We start from the raw sequence: 20047 nt of genomic DNA on the forward strand, positions 1-20047 counted from the left end.
AGATAGAAAACCTCCCCTTAACGTTGCTTATTTCTGCAATGTATAATCGGTTGATGGCAGCGTCACCTTTTGATTTCTGGTTTCTCATCGCCACCTCACCTTCAGTGCACTTCTGTAACTTCGCTTTACGAAAGCTTCTAGTCTCTTCTAGCCCTTACTGTTTATTGTCCACGTTTCGCTTCCGTATCATCCAGACAAATGCCTGGATAAAATAATTTGTATTTAATAATCTTGATAGCGAAGTTTCTCGAATAAAACAACCAGGTTGCAACTATGCAACAGCCATCTTCAAACTCTACAATAAAAATAAAAGAAGGCACATCACTAGCTACTGAATTAAGAGATTACAGACAAATTACAGTAGCTATAACAAAAACACAATATAGTTTTCAGTGTGCTGCACTGCAAATGTCATAAAATGTAAAAGTAACACGAGTCAGAACTGTCACGCATGGCTCAACCAGTTACATATAGGATGCAAAGTGGTCCTAGACGTCGCTGATGCATTTAAAAGTAAAGACCATTAAAATATTCTCAGCTGTGTATAAGAAAGCTAAATTAGAAAAAAACGTGTTTCGTCATGTGAAAAGTGCATTCCTCTTCTAACAGTTTAAAGCCGATAAGAATTTAACAAAATGATCAAAAAATAAAACTTGATTACAGAAATTACCCTAAAATTGTGATGCCTGTAAAATTGGTCTTATAACGGATGAAGACGTAATAATATTCAGAGACGTGCATATTGTCCTGTTTCTCGTATTCCAGTTTATGTTTTGATTAGAGCAATAAGTAACAAAAATGAAACAGGTATGGACGTAAAGTAACGAAACTACGTTAATTACAAGAACATCTCATTGAAATAAATAACACATGCCATGATTTATACTGGGAAGGCAATGAAGTGGAGCGGTTGTCGCCAGACGGCGCACGTTACTCGTAGTTCTTCTCCAATTGTTAAAGCAATTGTAAAGCCATCATTATGCATTGAATTTTAGAATGATTACTATAAGCAGTTTTTAACATTTTGTTAAATGCTGACCTGCTTTAAACTGCAAGAAGACACATTCATTTTTCGTATCATTAAATATGATTTAAAAATCTTCGCTTTTATATGCAATTGAAAATATTTTTGAAGATACACTCCTGGAAATGGAAAAAAGAACACATTGACACCGGTGTGTCAGACCCACCATACTTGCTCCGGACACTGCGAGAGGGCTGTACAAGCAATGATCACACGCACGGCACAGCGGACACACCAGGAACCGCGGTGTTGGCCGTCGAATGGCGCTAGCTGCGCAGCATTTGTGCACCGCCGCCGTCAGTGTCAGCCAGTTTGCCGTGGCATACGGAGCTCCATCGCAGTCTTTAACACTGGTAGCATGCCGCGGCAGCGTGGACGTGAACCGTATGTGCAGTTGACGGACTTTGAGCGAGGGCGTATAGTGGGCATGCGGGAGGCCGGGTGTACGTACCGCCGAATTGCTCAACACGTGGGGCGTGAGGTCTCCACAGTACATCGATGTTGTCGCCAGTGGTCGGCGGAAGGTGCACGTGCCCGTCGACCTGGGACCGGACCGCAGCGACGCACGGATGCACGCCAAGACCGTAGGATCCTACGCAGTGCCATAGGGGACCGCACCGCCACTTCCCAGCAAATTAGGGACACTTGCTCCTGGGGTATCGGCGAGGACCATTCGCAACCGTCTCCATGAAGCTGGGCTACGGTCCCGCAACCCGTTAGGCCGTCTTCCGCTCACGCCCCAACATCGTGCAGCCCGCCTCCAGTGGTGTCGCGACTGGCGTGAATGGAGGGACGAATGGAGACGTGTCGTCTTCAGCGATGAGAGTCGCTTCTGCCTTGGTGCCAATGATGGTCGTATGCGTGTTTGGCGCCGTGCAGGTGAGCGCCACAATCAGGACTGCATACGACCGAGGCACACAGGGCCAACACCCGGCATCATGGTGTGGGGAGCGATCTCCTACACTGGCCGTACACCACTGGTGATCGTCGAGGGGACACTGAATAGTGCACGGTACATCCAAACCGTCATCGAACCCATCGTTCTACCATTCCTAGACCGGCAAGGGAACTTGCTGTTCCAACAGGACAATGCACGTCCGCATGTATCCCGTGCCACCCAACGTGCTCTAGAAGGTGTAAGTCAACTACCCTGGCCAGCAAGATCTCCGGATCTGTCCCCCATTGAGCATGTTTGGGACTGGATGAAGCGTCGTCTCACGCGGTCTGCACGTCCAGCACGAACGCTGGTCCAACTGAGGCGCCAGGTGGAAATGGCATGGCAAGCCGTTCCACAGGACTACATCCAGCATCTCTACGATCGTCTCCATGGGAGAATAGCAGCCTGCATTGCTGCGAAAGGTGGATATACACTGTACTAGTGCCGACATTGTGCATGCTCTGTTGCCTGTGTCTACGTGCCTGTGGTTCTGTCAGTGTGATCATGTGATATATCTGACCCCAGGAATGTGTCAAAGTTTCCCCTTCCTGGGACAATGAATTCACGGTGTTCTTATTTCAATTTCCAGGAGTGTATGTACGTTTAGATAAACTTTGTTTTAACTACTTTGAGGCCGGCCGGAGTGGCCGTGGGGTTCTAGGCGCTACAGTCTGGAGCAGGGCGACCGCTACGGTCGCAGGTTCGAATCCTGCCTCGGGCATGGATGTGTGTGATGTCCTCAGGTTAGTTAGGTTGAAGTAGTTCTAAGTTCTAGGCGACTGATGACCTCAGAAGTTAAGTCGCATAGTGCTCAGAGCCATTTGAACCATTTTTTAACTACTTTGTGTAATTATTTCTACATTATTTATGCATAATGACCTCTAGGATCGCCTTGCATCCTATAGGGGTACGTAACTGGCTGAAGTATGCATGACCGTTTTGAATCGTTATTTTTATGTTATATGAGTTGTTGCAGTGCAGCAGAATAAGAGATACACCGCGTTTTTGTTATAACTACTGTCTTCGTTTTTAATCTCTTAATGGTCTGAAGATTGTTACTGCATAGCCCAAACCAATAATTTTATTCAAAACACTTTGCGATCAGGACAGTTAAATAACAATTATGTACATCATGATCGCTCTCTATAATCTCAATTTTTTTTCCTAATTCTGTTTACTTGGATAAAAGATTTTCTAACAGATGTTGTACGATGTAGGATGTTAAATTCCTCTTTCTCTGTGCCGTTTTCCTGATTATTGTGTGTCTACATTTGACGTCCGCTCTAGTTCGGTCTTCGTCAGTTATCTTGCTGCCCGATTACTTTCTGTGTCTCATTGTTGATCTGATTCCCTCAGCATCATGTGTTTTAATTTTGTGAAATTTGGTCAAATGATGGGCGATAATGTGCCTGTATCTGCAGCAAGTCACCCATAAAATTTGGTTGTGTTAGTTACACGAGGTGATAAGGTGGGCGAGTCACTTACGGGGCACCAGGTCGCCGAAGCCGATGGTGGTCATGGTGATGAAGCAGAAGTAGAAGCCCTCGTGGAAGCCCCACTCGTCCTCCCAGAGCGTGAAGATGCCGGCGCCGGCCGCCAGGTAGAGCAGCAGGAAGGCGACGGCAGCCAGCGCCGTCAGCGAGCGCCGCCCCGCCATCTGCAGGCCGCCGCCGGCGCCACTGCCAGCCGAGTTCCAGGAGCTCAGCACCTCCTGCGGGCATGGTGGCCATCACAGAAGTTCTGCTTCACCTCTGCAATGAGGCAGTTATTTGAATCGAGCTTACCACAAGATGCGGGACTGTCACCTTCGTCGTATGGCCCATAGAGAGGTAGAAACAGGATGAAAGCGTTTGAAACATAGCCGTTTTTAGGGCAGAGGGGAAAGAAGTATCGCGGCAAGCGCCATGGCAAAAAACCTCTGCGTCAACCTGCACGGATAGCAGGAGCAGCAGCGATTTGCTTCCTGCCTGTGACACATCATGGAAAGATAGGAGGTTATGTTAATATCACGCAGATCGATACAAGTATCATAGCCATCTGTTCATCACAAAGAGGTCAGTCCTAACCTGATCTGCAGCTCTAAGAGCTGCTGTGTGCACTCGATCGGGCTTCCTTTCACGCGACGTGAAAGCATTCTTGAACGAGGAGCTGTTCGAGTCTAGTGACGTCACAGCACGCAATTTCACGTTCCACTACATTGTGAAGGAAAAATCCGCCGAATCGAATTTTTGTCTCGTGGAGAGAAACGTGGACAATGATATTGACAGCAAAACTTAGGAAACGTCATATTGGATTAAGTCATATGGATTTTAACTCTGTATTTGGTGGGTTTTATATTATAACATCGTGCTATTCATACAAGCTGTGCGGGAGGATCTCTTAAATAAAATAAAATAAAAACGCGTCGTTTTGTGGTATGATTTGTTATAATAAAATGATGAGGTGCTACATATTGGTAGTTATAGTCTGATTTAAAGTAGTTGTCACTTGACAGGCAACGGGCTGCAGTGCTCCCGCTACCAATAAACAAATAGCAGCCGGCGCTGTCGGCTGCAACTGCGTTGCCACTTCGCTCTTCTGAGCTGACTAAGGCATTGTGACAGCCAGTCCTTAGCGAGCCGTTGTAGACGTGCGGGTGAGAGATTTGAGTGACATAGATTCGCGTGTTTACGATGTCTGATGAAAGCAGTCGCAAGAGAGGGAGGCCGAGGCTACACACTCCTCGGAAACCTCCAAAGAGTGGCGGACATGGCGTCGTTGTACGCGTGAATACGTGTGTTCCTTAAGGGAGTATTTTGAGAGAGAGGGATGCAGGAGGGCCTCTCATTCCTTTGGATAAGATGGTGGAGCGAACTGCAGCTGCTCTGCAAGTTAACGAACGATCAGTAATAAGAATCTGCAAGGAGAAATTCACGAAAGAAGGCTCAAATGAATCATCTAAACTGGAGACACCTGGGAAAAAGAGGCGACTAGAGAAGAGGGTCACAAAACTTGACTCTTTTCAGGAAGATATACGCATTTTATTCGAGGAAGTAGTATCCAACACTCAAAAAACTACATGCTACCCTCACAGCGGCTGTCTTGTTCCAGGGTAGTAAATAGTCTTTGTTACGACTCGTGAAAATGTTAGGATTCCGCTATAAATCCATCTCTGGCAGAAAGTTACTAATAGAACGCCAAGATATTGCAGCCTAGCGATGCCGCTTTCTTAGAGAATTAGTAGGGACAAATTTTGATGATATCGTTTGGCTTGATGAAACGTGGGTGAATGCAGGACACAGTTTAAAAAAAAGGCTGGACAGACGGTACCATCAACGGTAGCATGGCAGCCCCGATCGGCAGAGGAAAAAGGATAATTGTAGTACATGCCGGAAATTCAAAAGGTTTCATTCCAAATTGTCTGCTACTATTCAGTTCAAATAAGACCTCCGACTACCACAAAGAGATGAACCACAATACTTTTGTGAAATGGTTTGAAGACTGTGTGCTCCAGAACTTAACAAAAAACTTTATCATTGCAATGGATAACGCTCCTTATCACTCAGTAATACAAGATAAAGCACCCACAAAGGCAAGAGGATAAACGACATTGTTAGCAGGTTACAGAAACATAAGGGACAGTTCGACAGTAATTTGACAAGGCCAGAATAATTAGAACTTGTATCGCAACACAAGCCAAAGTACTCTATTTACATTGTGGATGAAGTAGCAAAAAATACGGGCACAAAGTGCTCACATTGCCTCCTTACCATTGCCATTTCAACGCAATAGAGCTGATTTGGGCTCAGGTTAAACGGCACATTGCTGCAGAAAATAAGAAATTCACATTAAGCGAAGTGGAAAGCCTTTTGAAAGAGGCAGTTGAAATTGTGACATCGGAAGACTGGCAGAAGGTAGTGCATCACGTGAAAGAAGTGATACAGGACGCATGGAACAATGACGGTATCTTACAACAACGTGTCGAAGACTTGATTATATCTGTCAATACGAGCAGCGACACGGATAGTTCCACTGACTCTGACTCTGAATTAGGCGGTGTTTTCGCACTGTCTGATTAGTGTGTAGTGTACTTACTGCCGTTAAATATTGTGTTTGTGAATTTATTTCGATTAATTCTTATTCTTGTTGTGAAACTAAGAAATACTGTTTGGCCAGCTCTTGTCGTCTCCTTACTGTAAGTTAGACTGAATTTTAATTCTATTTCATTTTGTATATACATCAAGATGTTATTCAATGTGCGTAAGTTTTCGATATTTGCAGTCTAAAGAAGAAAACTTTTCCGGAAGCGAAAATTTCTCACACTTCAATAGTTCATGTAACAACGGCCCTAATTAAAATTAAGAAAAGATATTTGATACGCTTATATATACCACTGAGACCGATACTGTACGTAAATTTCAAAATATTTACATAATATTTATAGGAGATACAGATTTTAAACGTCATACTTGTTTCGAGTTTAGTACGGATAGTGTTGCTTAAAAACGCTGTTTTCAGAAATTTATATACAGCAAACGTAATGCACTACGAAAACTTAAGGATTCTTCGCCGAGTGCATTATTTTGGTAATGAATGGAAAAAATATTTTGCTGTGACACGAATAGTTTTTCAGTAATGACGTGATAAGTTAGAAGCTGTATGCGAAAACGAGAATTTAAATGGTTTCAAACAAAATAACGTAATTCTTGTCCTAATTAAAATTAAGAATAGATATTTGACAGATTGAGAGACATTGTAGAGATATACATCATATGTGGGTTTGAAACTTTTTACTTACTTTTTGTAGAAGATAACAGGCTTTAAAGCGATTCTCTATCGCCGGGGGTAGCGATGCGCTGAGGCGGCTGCCTCCAGCCAGTGCTTGACGTGACAACGCCGCAACTTCGCAGCGCAAACGTCAAGTGACAACTACTTTAAATCAGACTATAAGAGCTCCTCATAGCTCGTCTTTGACTCTTTTTTGTATTATAACTTTAGCACCACGACAGTATGCCATTTCAATGTGCTTCACATTAATCATATATCAAAAGCCCGTCATTTTTGCTACAATTTATTACTGTTAAATGTCAAATAACCCACATGTATGTTGCAGCCTTTCGACATACATTGTGTATCCGCAAGAGCGTGCAAAAATTTAACAGGCCGTAGAGGATTCTTCACTGACCAATCTGAGGTAGGGTATCTGGGGTCGGAGAAGCCAGCCGAAGTAGATAACGGCGATGAAATCACATTACTTTGTACTTTATTTGTATTAGCTAACGTTAACTTCAAATTCAGTAACTGGCACACTGGACGTACCGTCTGTACTGTATCTTACAAAATATGCTGAAACTGACGGTCATCAACCTCAATGCAAAGCATGACATCGGCGAACAAGTATCCCTGGTTTGTTTCGACTCACATCACAGCAGCTACAATTCTGTTAAGTAATTCCATTTACGTATCCACAGAGGTCTCATACAGAAGTGACTTCAGATGTCCCCTTAGGAAATAATCAAGGGGATTCAGGTCAGATGACCTCGCAGGCCATGGAATAGGACCCCCCCTTCCAATCCAGCGACCAGGAAACAGCTCTGAGATGCTTGCGGACATCCACACTCATTTGAGGCGGTGCACCATCAATTTGTATCCACATCCCCTCACGAACAGCAAAGTGTACGTTCTCCAACAACAGGTAGACTTCTTTGCGCGAACCTCAAGTACATGTGACCATTCAGACGGCCAGGGAGACGATGTGGCCCAATGAGATTGTCGCCCATAATGTCGGTCCAGATATTCACAGCAAAACTTACTTGACGACGTGGCTCTACTACAACCTGAGGGTTTTTCTCATGGCTATTACAGTTGTCCTAAATGCCACCATGATCACATGAGGCCTCGTCTCAAAACAACACGATTTGGAGGAAATCGTGTCTATCAGTCCATTGTTGGAGCAACCACTGACACAATGCGACCCCTGGTGCAAAGTCAGTCGAAAGCATTGAATGAACTTTTTGTGGGTGATATGCGTATAATTGTTGTTCGTGGAGTATTCGCCACACGCTAGTGTATGCAGCTCCCATCTCACATGCAATACGAGTCCTTATACTGGGGTCCACTGCTACACGTTCCAGCACCACTCCTTCAAAATAGATTGTACGTGTCATCTTCATGTTTACTGATTATGCGAATGGTGCACTCTAATTCTGAATAGGGTGCTCACCACGTTTATTCTTATAAGTTTATGTAACACACTTCTCATATGTAATGAACTCGCTCACTGCATTCTCCACGACACCATTACAGATCATTTTATATATTGTATATACGTGACAATAGACTTAATTTTTGACTGATGGTCGTTATTAAACTTGAATTCAGTAGTAAGGGCGCGAGTAGGAGTGCAAGTGGTCTTTCTTTGGTGGCAACGGTTCTGTTAAGTTCGCACCAGTTATCACTAACTTTTTCCTGATCCAAAACGCTGGACTTATCGTAATTTAACTGAGCTGAAACTTACGCTTTAACATTGTACAGGTCTTAGAACGTTCTGAACGCAGTTGCAGTGACTGATTTTGGGATGCTTGTGCGAACTTCAACTTTACGCTTGCGACAATCGAGACAGTAGTGAACTTAGAACATGTAAATCGTGCGCATGATAAACACGATTGTTTGTTTTGACGGATTACCTAGAGTACAGGTCGTCAAACATTTTTTCCTCAAGAGTCAATACTGACATTGTGCGTATCTTTTTACCATTTGGTAACCTACATAAATTACCATGTCATGAGTTCCCAATGAACTAGCAATATTACAGGTCTAATACGTTGGCCGTCGACTCCAAAGCCCGGATCGTTGGAAGTCGGCCTCATTCGGAATACTCTGTGTCCATTGTTCTCTGTTTCAGATCGCTATCACCCTTAGCAGCGACTCAGACGTTGTGACACTGTAATTGCCTGAGAAACTGTTGTGCTGTCTGGGCGAGCGGATGTTTAATTTATTAGCAACAGTAAATGTACTTATATTTAAAAGCATTACGCAGTATTAATCACTAACGTAAATGTTTTACTAAATGTTTGAGTGCCATTTTTCTCCTGCTTATTGCGTTATACTACAACAGCCGTAATTTAATATCATAGTGCTTGCTATAAATATATACAGCATTTAAAAAAGACCGTCTCTATAATGTGCATTCACGAATCCATGTTACTTATGGCTGAAATTTATAGCGTAGCAGCTGATCGGTAAGAGGCACTGGAAGGCAAACAAGAAAGCAATCTCCTTATGTTCCCTCTCCCCACAAGCTTCGCTTCTAAGGTGACCGGCCAACTTTTCGCACGCCTACTGTAATTCTTGCAGTATATTTTTGATTCGACGAAGTTATCAGATACGGCCAACAGTTGAAAATGGTAACAATTTATTCTTTACTGGTTCAGGAGTTATCCTTTTTCTGAAGGCAGTAAACATTAGCACCCGTTGCAAATCGAAACGAATATTCGATACCGCTAAAGAACCAATATTTACCATCCGCAACTGTCGGCTGTACCTAGCTATTTCGGCAAATAAAATTATTGTGCAGTTGCAGATGATGAACAGCCATGTCCGTGGAATTAAAATGCTCAAACATTGGGAATAAGAATTTTAGATTGCCTTGTATTTGTCGACAATTGGATTTCGACGTACACAGTCACACGAGTGGAGTCGAGTGCGCGCCATTCTGACAGCAACTACAGCTTTCTTCACGTGTAGATTCTAAACTCTCTTTCAGAAGTGTGTATGAAAATAATATTACTACCTCCGTAACTATTTTGTTTACCGCTGAGCAGGAAACTACAATGAAGTTTTTGGATTCGGCTATTAGTCGCCAGATTCATATTACTGTATTATAAAATACGCCTCAGAGCCGCGGGCCGCAAGAATATTTAATTCGGGCCGCGTGCGACCCGCGGGTCGCAATTTGACGACTACTGACCTAGAGTATAGTGAAGTAACAATGCTTCTAAACATTTAAGATTTTTTTCCGTATTTGTTATTCAATGTTTTGAGAAAAAAATTCTGCATACGCGCGTTCCGTGTTTGTGATCTATGGGTGCATTTTATAGGCTATTATTTGGTTATTAACTTCAATTTTAACTCGCGCTTGTGTGAGGCCACTATTCTCTGATTTCTGTGTCAATCAACGTTTTTTTTATATTAATAATCCGCTCAGATGCTTATAGATTATTTAGTCGATGAATCATTTATTATGTATATACAACGGCATTAAACTGCAGGTGTGCGGCCAACCTGTATGACACACGAATGCGAGAGCCAGCGAGTAGTCCAAGTCATGCATCTGCCAGCGCCGTTTCTGCTATTCACGTCTAACAACGTTCAAATGATGCTTCCAGAAGACATAATTTCTGATTTAAGTGGAAGGTAATGCGAGGAAACAGCGGTAATAACGCAGCACACGGTAATGCCTACTTATCAGGTAAAATGCTGCGCCAATACGTATGTCATTGGGTGCAGCTGCAGATAACAATAATAATAATTACTTTGTCGTTGAAAGTTACGGAACAATGTATCACAATTGTCGTCTATTTGTGTTACATTCCATCGATAGTAATTATTATGGAAGCTATCAAAAAGTTTCCTTTCTAAGGCCGTACAGTCTAGAATCGCTATAGCAATTAGGCAAAATCATCGTTTAGCTTTCAGGTAATCATCCGACCGACACACCAAGTCGAAGATCTCCAAGCAGTGCACGAGTTTTAACGCCAGCTGAACTGTCCATGGTTAACCATTTTGAAAGTGCTGCTGATAGTTGTGAAATGATATCCAAGCTGTAGGTGCAGATGGTCGGCACATTGAGCAACGTTTGTAACCTGGGACTACACGTGGTGTCCTGCTGCGTGTAGGAGTCCGTAACTCTCTGCTACACATCATCGTCCCACAGGAATTTTCGATCATTAACGGCTTTTTTTAAGGGACCGGAGGCACGATGATGGGGAGAGATCAGGACCGTAGGGTGAGTGTTCGAGTATCTTCCATTTGAGTTGGCGTAATTTCTGCGTTACGAAATTTGCGATATAGGGACGTGCATTATCCAAAATGCAGCAGCACCCCTTGGCATACCATTCCACAACGGCAGTTTTTGACAGACATGCTGCGCCACAAACATTCTTCATTCTGTGATGGTTGTCTACCGGTGGTTGTCCTTCGGCAACCAAGCAAAGAATAACGCCACGTTATTCTGATTTGGAAGCGTTTGGTAATAACGTGATTATAGTTCACGTTTTCATATTTACGGCACGCTCATTGGAATGACACGTATGCCACACTTAGGGGCCTATCCCTTGTCTAATGGTCGGTGCTTATACTGTATACGCCCATCGTTGCAAATACGTTTCACCAATGTCATCGATCGTCCTCGTAATCCCATTCAGGACAGAGTGCGACTACATCCTTCCCAACGCACAGCGCCCGTGGATGCGTACATGCGTGATTGACAGCTCCAAGAGCTGAAGATGGCAACGTGCTCTTATTTCTGGTTTTTCCACAACTTTTACTTGTCCAGTACGCTTCCACTGTTCCAGCAGCTGCCTTACATCTGAGTGTTTATAGTTAAACTTTCGTTCCTTGAGCCATTTTAGATGGATAAGTATTTCCCTTCGTGTACTGAACTTTTTAGGAATGATACGATATTCAGTGCCTATGTTATTCTGATTACGATGGAAAGTTCCTTTGGACATGTATGTACATCGGGAAATATATGAAATAAGCGACACTGACAGAAGGCAGATTGTTACTGCGCGGCACCTGGGAACGAGTATTTTGGTAACAGTGAAGCTGTTCCGCTCTTCGCATGCTACTGCCTTGAACATCCATGGAAAGTACTTTAAAGATGGTGAAACCACGAGTAGGAGACAAGGTTTTGGAACGTCTGCCCCGCATCATGGCACGTGGAGGTCGGGGTCTTGTCCGTACTTCTGACGACAGAGTACGATGCTGGTGGAGAGACAAGTGTTAGAGGCACACCACTGAGCGCACATCGCTGAACGTGGGGCTCTGCTGTAGCAGACCTCTACCAGTTCACCTGTTAACTCACCAACATCTGCGACTGCAACAGGCACGGGAACATCGAGACTGGACCTTGGATCGACGGAAGCGTGTTGCCTGCTCGGGTGAATCACGCTTGCTGTTACGACACGCCTTTGGTAAACGGATAATTGAAACATGCACCGCACTACGGACAGAGACTGGTGGATGCAGTACTACGCTCCGTGGGACACTTACTAGGTTTTTACGGGGCCTGTGTTAGTAATCGATGGCACAATAATAGCCATGGACTACGTGGACACTACTGCGGACCACCTGTATCCTTTCTTGTTTAATATCTTCCCCAACAGCTAAGGCTTCTTCTAGCACGATATACGTCCCTGCCACAAAGCCAAATTCGTGATACAGTGGTCTGAGGGGAATTACAGCTGAACTGACAATGTTGTGTTCAAATTCGCCTGATATGAACCCAATCGAACACATTTGGGATATCAGCCTCGCGCTCACGAATCACCGACCCGTAATTTATGGCAATTTCTTTTTAAACGAAACAAATTCACTGCACGGCTATCCCTGACAGTTAGTTCAAATACTGTTTATTTACGGATTATTGGAGGCTAATGTCAGCGTTTGTGAGGTCAGAACTGGATTTGCGATTTGTTTGTATTGTACTTTGCGTCAATAAAGCGAGTGTTCTTCTCAGAATATCATTTTTAAATTAGTCACCTACATGACCTATATTAGTAACCTGATTACTGTAATCAAGTGCACACATCAAAAAAAGTTTTGCATCACCCCAGTACCCAGAACTCCTGAAGTTAGACGTTGACTGTGGATATTGTATCACAGACACAGTCCCTATGACTGTTCAGAAATGTCACTAAATCCGCTCAACGATGTAAACAACCGTGCATGAGCAGCGCCTCTTAGACGTAGGGGGTCCGACAGCCGATCAGTTCTAGTCATTCCTCCACGAAGGAGGTACACGGCTCGTGTTGTCTGTAGTTCAAGCATGCCTAGACGGTCAATACCGCAGTTCGATCGCGTCTCCATTGTTACTTTGTGCCAGGAAGGGCTCTCAACAAGGAAGTGTCCAGGTGTCTCAAAGTGAACCAAAGCGATGTTGTTCGGACATGGAGGAGATGCAGAGAGACAGGGACTGTCGATGACATGCCTCGCTCAGGCCGCCCAACGGCTACTACTGCAGTGGATAACCGCTACCTATGGATTATGGCTCGGAGTAACCCTGACAGTAACGCCGTCATGTTGAATGATGTTTTTCGTGCAGCCAGAGGACGTCATGTTGCGACTCAAACTGTGCGCAATATGCTGCACGATGCGCAACTTCACTCCCAACGTCCATGGCGAGATCCATCTTTGCAACCACGACACCATGCAGCGCGGTACAGATGGGCCCAACAACATGCCGAATGGACCGCTGAGGATTGGCATCGCGTTCTCTTCACCGATGAGTGTCGCATATGGCTTCAACCAGACTATCGTCGGAGACGTATTTGAAGGCAACCCGGTCAGGCTGAAGGCCTTAGACACACTGTCCAGCGACTGCAGCAAGATGGAGGCTCCCTGCTGTTTTTGGGTGACATTATGTGGGGCCGACGTACGCCGCTGGTGGTCATGGAAGGCGCCGTAACAGATGTTGTTGTTGTTGTGGTCTTCAGTCCTGAGACTGGTTTGATGCAGCTCTCCATGCTACTCTATCCTGTGCAAGCTTCCTCATCTCCCAGTATCTACTGCAACCTACATCCTTCTGAATCTGCTTAGTGTATTGATCTCTTGGTCTCCCTCTACGATTTTTACCCTCCACACTGCCCTCCAATGCTAAATTTGTGATCCCTTGATGCCTCAAAACATGTCCTACCAACCGATCCCTTCTTCTAGTCAAGTTGAGCCACAAACTATGTATGATACGTGAATACCATACTTCGACCAATAGTGCAACCATATCGGTAGCATATTGGCGATGCATTCGTCTTCATGGACGACAATTCGCACCCCCATTGTGCACATCTTGTGAGTGCCTTCCTTCAGGATAACGACATCGCTCGACTAGAGTGGCCAGCATATTCTCCACACATGAACCTTATCGAACATGCCTGGGATAGATTGAAAAGGGCTGTTTGTGGACGACGTAACCTACCAACCAATCTGAGGGATCTACGCCTAATCACTGTTGAGGAGTGGGACAATCTGGACCAACAGTGCCTTGATGAACTTGTTGATAGTATGCCACGACGAATACAGGCATGCATCAATGCAAGAGGACGTGCTACTGTGTATTAGAGGTACCGGTACGTGCGGCGATCTAAACCACCACATCTGAAGGTCTCGCTGTATGGTGGTACAACATGCAATATGCGGTTTTCATGAGCAATAAAAAGATCGGAAACGGTGTTAATGTTGATCTCTATTCCGGTTTTCTGTACAGTTTCCGTAATCGAGGTGATGCAAAGCGTTTTTTATGTGTATTTTTGTTTTAGGAATCACGAGTTTTTCCTCGAAGTCTCCTATTAAGTGTCTTTATTCGCAACTGAGATTGCTTAAAGACGATTTCAACTGTAAAAATACAACCTGTTCTCGAAATAATATATATAAAAGAGATGTTCAACGAATAATAGCTCTTTCTACGTCTTGTCAATCATGTTCACATACTCCATATAGAAAATAAGACAGGGGTCTTACTGATTTATATAAAAACTAGCACATCCTTAAAACAAGAAAATTGTTTCAAACCATGTATCTAAGATCGAATTATCTCATCTTGTTACTGTAATAATCACTATGGAATTCATGCCATCAGCACAATAATATTGACTGTGCATTCACGACGTGTGACATTTATTAACGAAAGACCTACGAACGTGCTCGGTGCTGCTCCCAACGATCTTATATGTCGCGCCAGAGATATATTTTACGTAATTCCTATTTTTACTTTATTTAATTATAAGTTAACTTTTTAAAACAATTAAAACGTATATATCAGAGGGAACAGGAAGGAAAATCTTTGTTAACTGCAAGAGATAATCTCTGAAATTAATCGCACAAATGACGTATGTAAATTCACTCTTCCGTATACATCAGTAGCAGTCAGCATGGTCCTGTATTATCTACTAATGTGCGTTCCAGCATTTATGTGGGGCGGTAGACGGTAGAGATTTTAAAAACATTTTCGTAAGGTTTTCATAAAAGTCTGACGCAACGTATCTGGTATGTAAGAATTATTATTATTATTTCTTTACTTCCTCAGACGTTAAGTCTGGTTAAAAATGGAAAGTGACGCAGACCTTGATCAAGCGTCACTTCCTTTTAACTGTACGGTATATGTTATATTGCATTTAGGAACTTTCGGGTAATTGAACATGTATCAATAATTACGGATTTTTGTAATTGTATATATAAGTTTGGATGTAGCTGTATTGCATTGATGTACTGGGGAAATACGGAAGCGTCCGATCTAACCCGTCGGCTTTGACCCATGACGTCACAAATATAGCGGAAACGACAATTCCAATATGGCGGATATAGAAACGTTGCATACGTATCACAAAGACGAATACACATAGAAAAAGAACACACACAAAGGTTTCACAAGAACAATCTGCTAACATTGATAGCAAACAAAGATAATAATAAAAAAGTGGTGCTCAAGGCCAGGCAGGGGGGGGCTGCGCCCCCCCCTGACCCCCCCCCCCCGCCAAAAAAAAACTCCCAACCTAACCTCGTATTCAGGGCTACACTACAGATCAATGTGTAGGTCAATCAAAAGATAAAAAAAAGAAACAAATAAAAAAAAGAAAAAAACAATATTGATTCATTAGACATAACGAGTAGCGACAAAACATATAGACCATAAAGATTGAAATGACGTCACACACCACAACACCCTTACGTCACGGGTCAAAGCCGACGCGTGAGATCGGATGTTTCTGTTGACCCTGTACTGGTGGATATTTGTGGTATGACTCCTGTAGTTGATAGTATAATTGGTATAATGTCTACTTTATCCTGATGCCACATGTCCTTGACTTCCTCAGCCAGTTGGATGTATTTTTCAATTTTTTCTCCTGTTTTCTTCTGTGTATTTGTTGTATTGGGTATGGATATTTCGATTAGTTGTGTTAATTTCTTCTTTTTATTGGTGAGTATGATGTCAGGTTTGTAATTTGGTGTTGTTGTATCTGTTATAATTGTTCTGTTCCAGTATAATTTGTATTCATAATTCTCCAGTACATTTTGTGGTGCATACTTGTATGTGGGAACGTGTTGTTTTATTAGTTTATGTTTTATGGCAAGTTGTTGATGTATTATTTTTGTTACATTGTCATGTCTTCTGGGGTATTCTGTATTTGCTATTATTGTACATCCACTTGTGATGTGATCTACTGTTTCTATTTGTTGTTTGCAAAGTCTGCATTCATCTGTTGTGGTATTGGGATCTTTAATAATATGCTTGCTGTAATATCTGGTGTTTATTGTTTGATCCTGTATCACTATCATGAATCCTTCTGTCTCACTGTATATATTGCCTTTTCTTAGCCATGTGTTGGATGCATCTTGATCGATGTGCAGCTGTGGTAGATGATACGGGTGCTAACCATGTAGTGTTTTCTTTTTCCAATTTACTTTCTTCGTATCTGTTGATATGTGATCTAAAGGGTTGTAGAAGTGGTTGTGAAATAGCAGTGGTGTAGCCAATGTATTTATATGAGTGATTGTTTTGTGTATTTTGCTAGTTTCTGCTCGTTCTAGAAATAATTTTCTTAAATTGTCTACCTGTCCATAATGTAGGTTTTTTATGTCGATAAATCCCCTTCCTCCTTCCTTTCTGCTTAATGTGAATCTTTCTGTTGCTGAATGTATGTGATGTATTCTATATTTGTGGCATTGTGATGGTGTAAGTGTATTGAGTGCTTCTAGGTCTATGTTACTCCATTTCACTACTCCAAATGAGTAGGTCAATATTAGTATAGCAGAAGTATTTATAGCTTTTGTCTTGTTTCTTGCTGTCAATTCTGTTTTCAGTATTTTTGTTAGTCTTTGTCTATAATTTTCTTTTAGTTCTTCTTTAATATTTGTATTATCTATTCCTATTTTTTGTCTGTATCCTAGATATTTACAGGCATCTGTTTTTTCCATCGCTTCTACGCAGTCGCTGTGGTTATCCAATATGTAATCTTCTTGTTTAGTGTGTTTTCCCTTGACTATGCTATTTTTCTTACATTTGTCTGTTCAAAAAGCCATATTTATATCATTGCTGAATACTTCTGTTATCTTTAGTAATTGGTTGAGTTGTTGATTTGTTGCTGCCAGTAGTTTTAGATCATCCATGTATAGCAAATGTGTGATTTTGTGTGGGTATGTTCCAGTAATATTGTATCCATAATTTGTATTATTTAGCATGTTGGATAGTGGGTTCAGGGCAAGACAGAACCAGAAAGGACTTAATGAGTCTCCTTGGTATATTCCACGCTTAATCTGTATTGGCTGTGATGTGATGTTATCTGAATTTGTTTGGATATTAAGTGTGGTTTTCCAGTTTTTCATTACTGTGTTTAGAAACTGTATCAATTTAGGATCTACTTTGTATATTTCCAATATCTGTAGTAACCATGAGTGGGGTACACTATCAAAGGCTTTTTGGTAATCAATGTATGCATTGTGTAGGGATCTTTGTTTAGTTTTTGCTTGATATGTCACCTCTGTATCTATTATCAGTTGCTCTTTACATCCTCGTGCTCCTTTGCAGCAGCCTTTTTGTTCTTCATTTATAATTTTGTTCTGTGTTGTATGTGTCATGACTGAAGTTAGTATTTTGTATATTGTTGGTAGGCATGTTATGGGGCGATATTTAGCTGGGTTTGCTGTGTCTGCTTGATCTTTAGGTTTCAGATAGGTTATTCCATGTGCAAGTGTATCAGGGAATGTGTATGGGTCTGCAATGTAACTGTTAAATAATTTAGTTAGATGTGAATGTGTTGAGGTGAACTTCTTTAGCCAGTAATTTGCTATTTTATCATTTCCAGGGGCTTTCCAATTGTGTGTAGAATTAATTGCTCGGGTGACTTCATGTTGCAAAATTATCACTTCAGGCATTTGTGGTATCATCTTGTATGTGTCTGTTTCTGCTTGTATCCACCGTGCATGCCTGTTATGTTGTACCGGGTTTGACCATATGCTGCTCCAGAAGTGTTCCATGTCTGTTATGTTTGGTGGATTGTCTATTTTAATGTGTGTGTTATCCATTGTTTGGTAAAATCTCTTTTGGTTTGTGTTGAATGTTTGGTTTTGTTTCCTTCTATTTTCACTTTTTTTGTATCTTCTAAGTCGTTTGGCCAATGCTTGCAATTTCTGCTTTTTTTCATCTAATTGCTCTATTGCTTCTTGTTGTGAGATTTTACCTAACCTTTTTCGTTTTTTGTCTGATATTTCATTTCTTATAAATTGTGTTAACTGTCCGATGTCTCTTCTCAGTTTTTCTATTCTGATCTGTAACCTGTGTTGCCATGCTGGTTTTGTGGGTTTCTTCTGTGTGTTGGTTTGTTCTGATCTCTGCCTAGTGTGTATATTTAGTGTAGTGAGTGCTCCTATATAAACCAGTAGTTGTAACTCTTCCATAGTTGTGTTTTCATTTATTTTGTTGTGTATCATTGTGTTGATAGTTTTTATTGTTGTTTCGACTTGTGGGTTATTTGGCGGTCTATGCAAGAATGGTCTAATGTCTGTATTTGTGTCTTTGTATTCTATATATGTCAGCTGAAATTTCTCTTCTATATCTAACACGTGTCTCTCTTCGTGTTCTATTTGTGCTTGTTCTGGTGGCTGTCTTAAGATTTCGTTTTCCTCTGCTTGTTTAATTGATGCGTGTTGGTCTTTCTTTGTTTGCTCTGGGATGTTTGAGTCCATTACTGTGTTTTCTTCCTCTTCTGATTGCACATTATTTTGTTCCAGTATTTGTTGTACTTGTTGTTTGATGTTTTCTAATTCTGACTGGGGTATCCTGTTATTTTTGATTATTACACTGATCTGATCAGCTAGTCGTTGTTCTGTTAAAAATTTTAATTCCGGGTATCTGGTAATAAATGTTGTGTATACTTGTGATCTGTATCCAGTTGTGTTGGTTCCTAGGTTTGTTGCTTGGTAATAACAGAACATGAGGTGTCGATTAACTTCATCTGACCATCTCATCCTCTGTCTTTGTTTTCCTTCTAGGGTGGTTGCAGGAAGCATATCCTGCAAAACACCTCTATTCGGATTTAAATCCTTTTCCAGTTGGCTAGCAGTGTCGTTACCATTGTGGGCGGGCATAGGGTTCAAGCGTCGTCCCCGACCATGACGGCACTTGTTCGAGGCTTCTTTAGTTCTGTCCTGAACCAAGTAATCACACTAAAAGGGGGTTAGCCCTATTAGTGGTTTGTTCTTTTCGTCGCCTTTTACGACTGGCAGAACATACCGGAGGCCTATTCTTCTCCCGGGCCTCCACGGGGATTATTATTATTATTATTATTAATTATTATTATTGGCTTTAACTTTTCTAACTGTTCTTTATTACTTTCATAAAGTGAAGTTACTACCCTGCTTTGTTGTTGTTGTGGTCTTCAGTCCTGAGACTGGTTTGATGCAGCTCTCCATGCTACTCTATCCTGTGCAAGCTTCTGCATCTCCCAGTACCTACTGCAACCTACATCCTTCTGAATCTGCTTAGTGTATTCATCTCTTGGTCTCCCCCTACGATTTTTACCCTCCACGCTGCCCTCCAATACTAAATTGGTGATCCCTTGATGCGTCAGAACATGTCCTACCAACCGATCCCTTCTTCTGGTCATGTTGTGCCACAAACATCTCTTCTCCCCAATCCTATTCAATACTTCCTCATTAGTTACGTGATCTACCCACCTAATCTTCAGCATTCTTCTGTAGCACCACATTTCGAAAGCTTCTATTCTCTTCGTGTCCAAACTATTTACCGTCCATGTTTCACTTCCATACATGACTTCCTGACACTGAAATCTATACTCGATGTTAACAAATTTCTCTTCTTCAGAAACGCTTTC

At 42.2% G+C, this 20047-nt stretch overlaps 1 protein-coding gene across 1 annotated transcript in view; it reads right to left on the reverse strand.

Moving 5' to 3' along the window:
• Positions 1-20047, reverse strand: part of LOC126176412 (TWiK family of potassium channels protein 7) — a 489496-nt gene that overhangs the window by 93567 nt on the left and 375882 nt on the right. The window contains exon 4 of the mRNA XM_049923569.1: positions 3447-3672. Within this exon, the coding sequence (XP_049779526.1) occupies positions 3447-3672 (226 nt within the window). The remainder of the gene's footprint in view (positions 1-3446; positions 3673-20047) is intronic.

The sequence above is a fragment of the Schistocerca cancellata genome, chromosome 3 (genome assembly GCF_023864275.1).
Source record: "Schistocerca cancellata isolate TAMUIC-IGC-003103 chromosome 3, iqSchCanc2.1, whole genome shotgun sequence".
In the NCBI taxonomy this organism is placed as follows: Eukaryota; Metazoa; Arthropoda; class Insecta; order Orthoptera; family Acrididae; genus Schistocerca; species Schistocerca cancellata.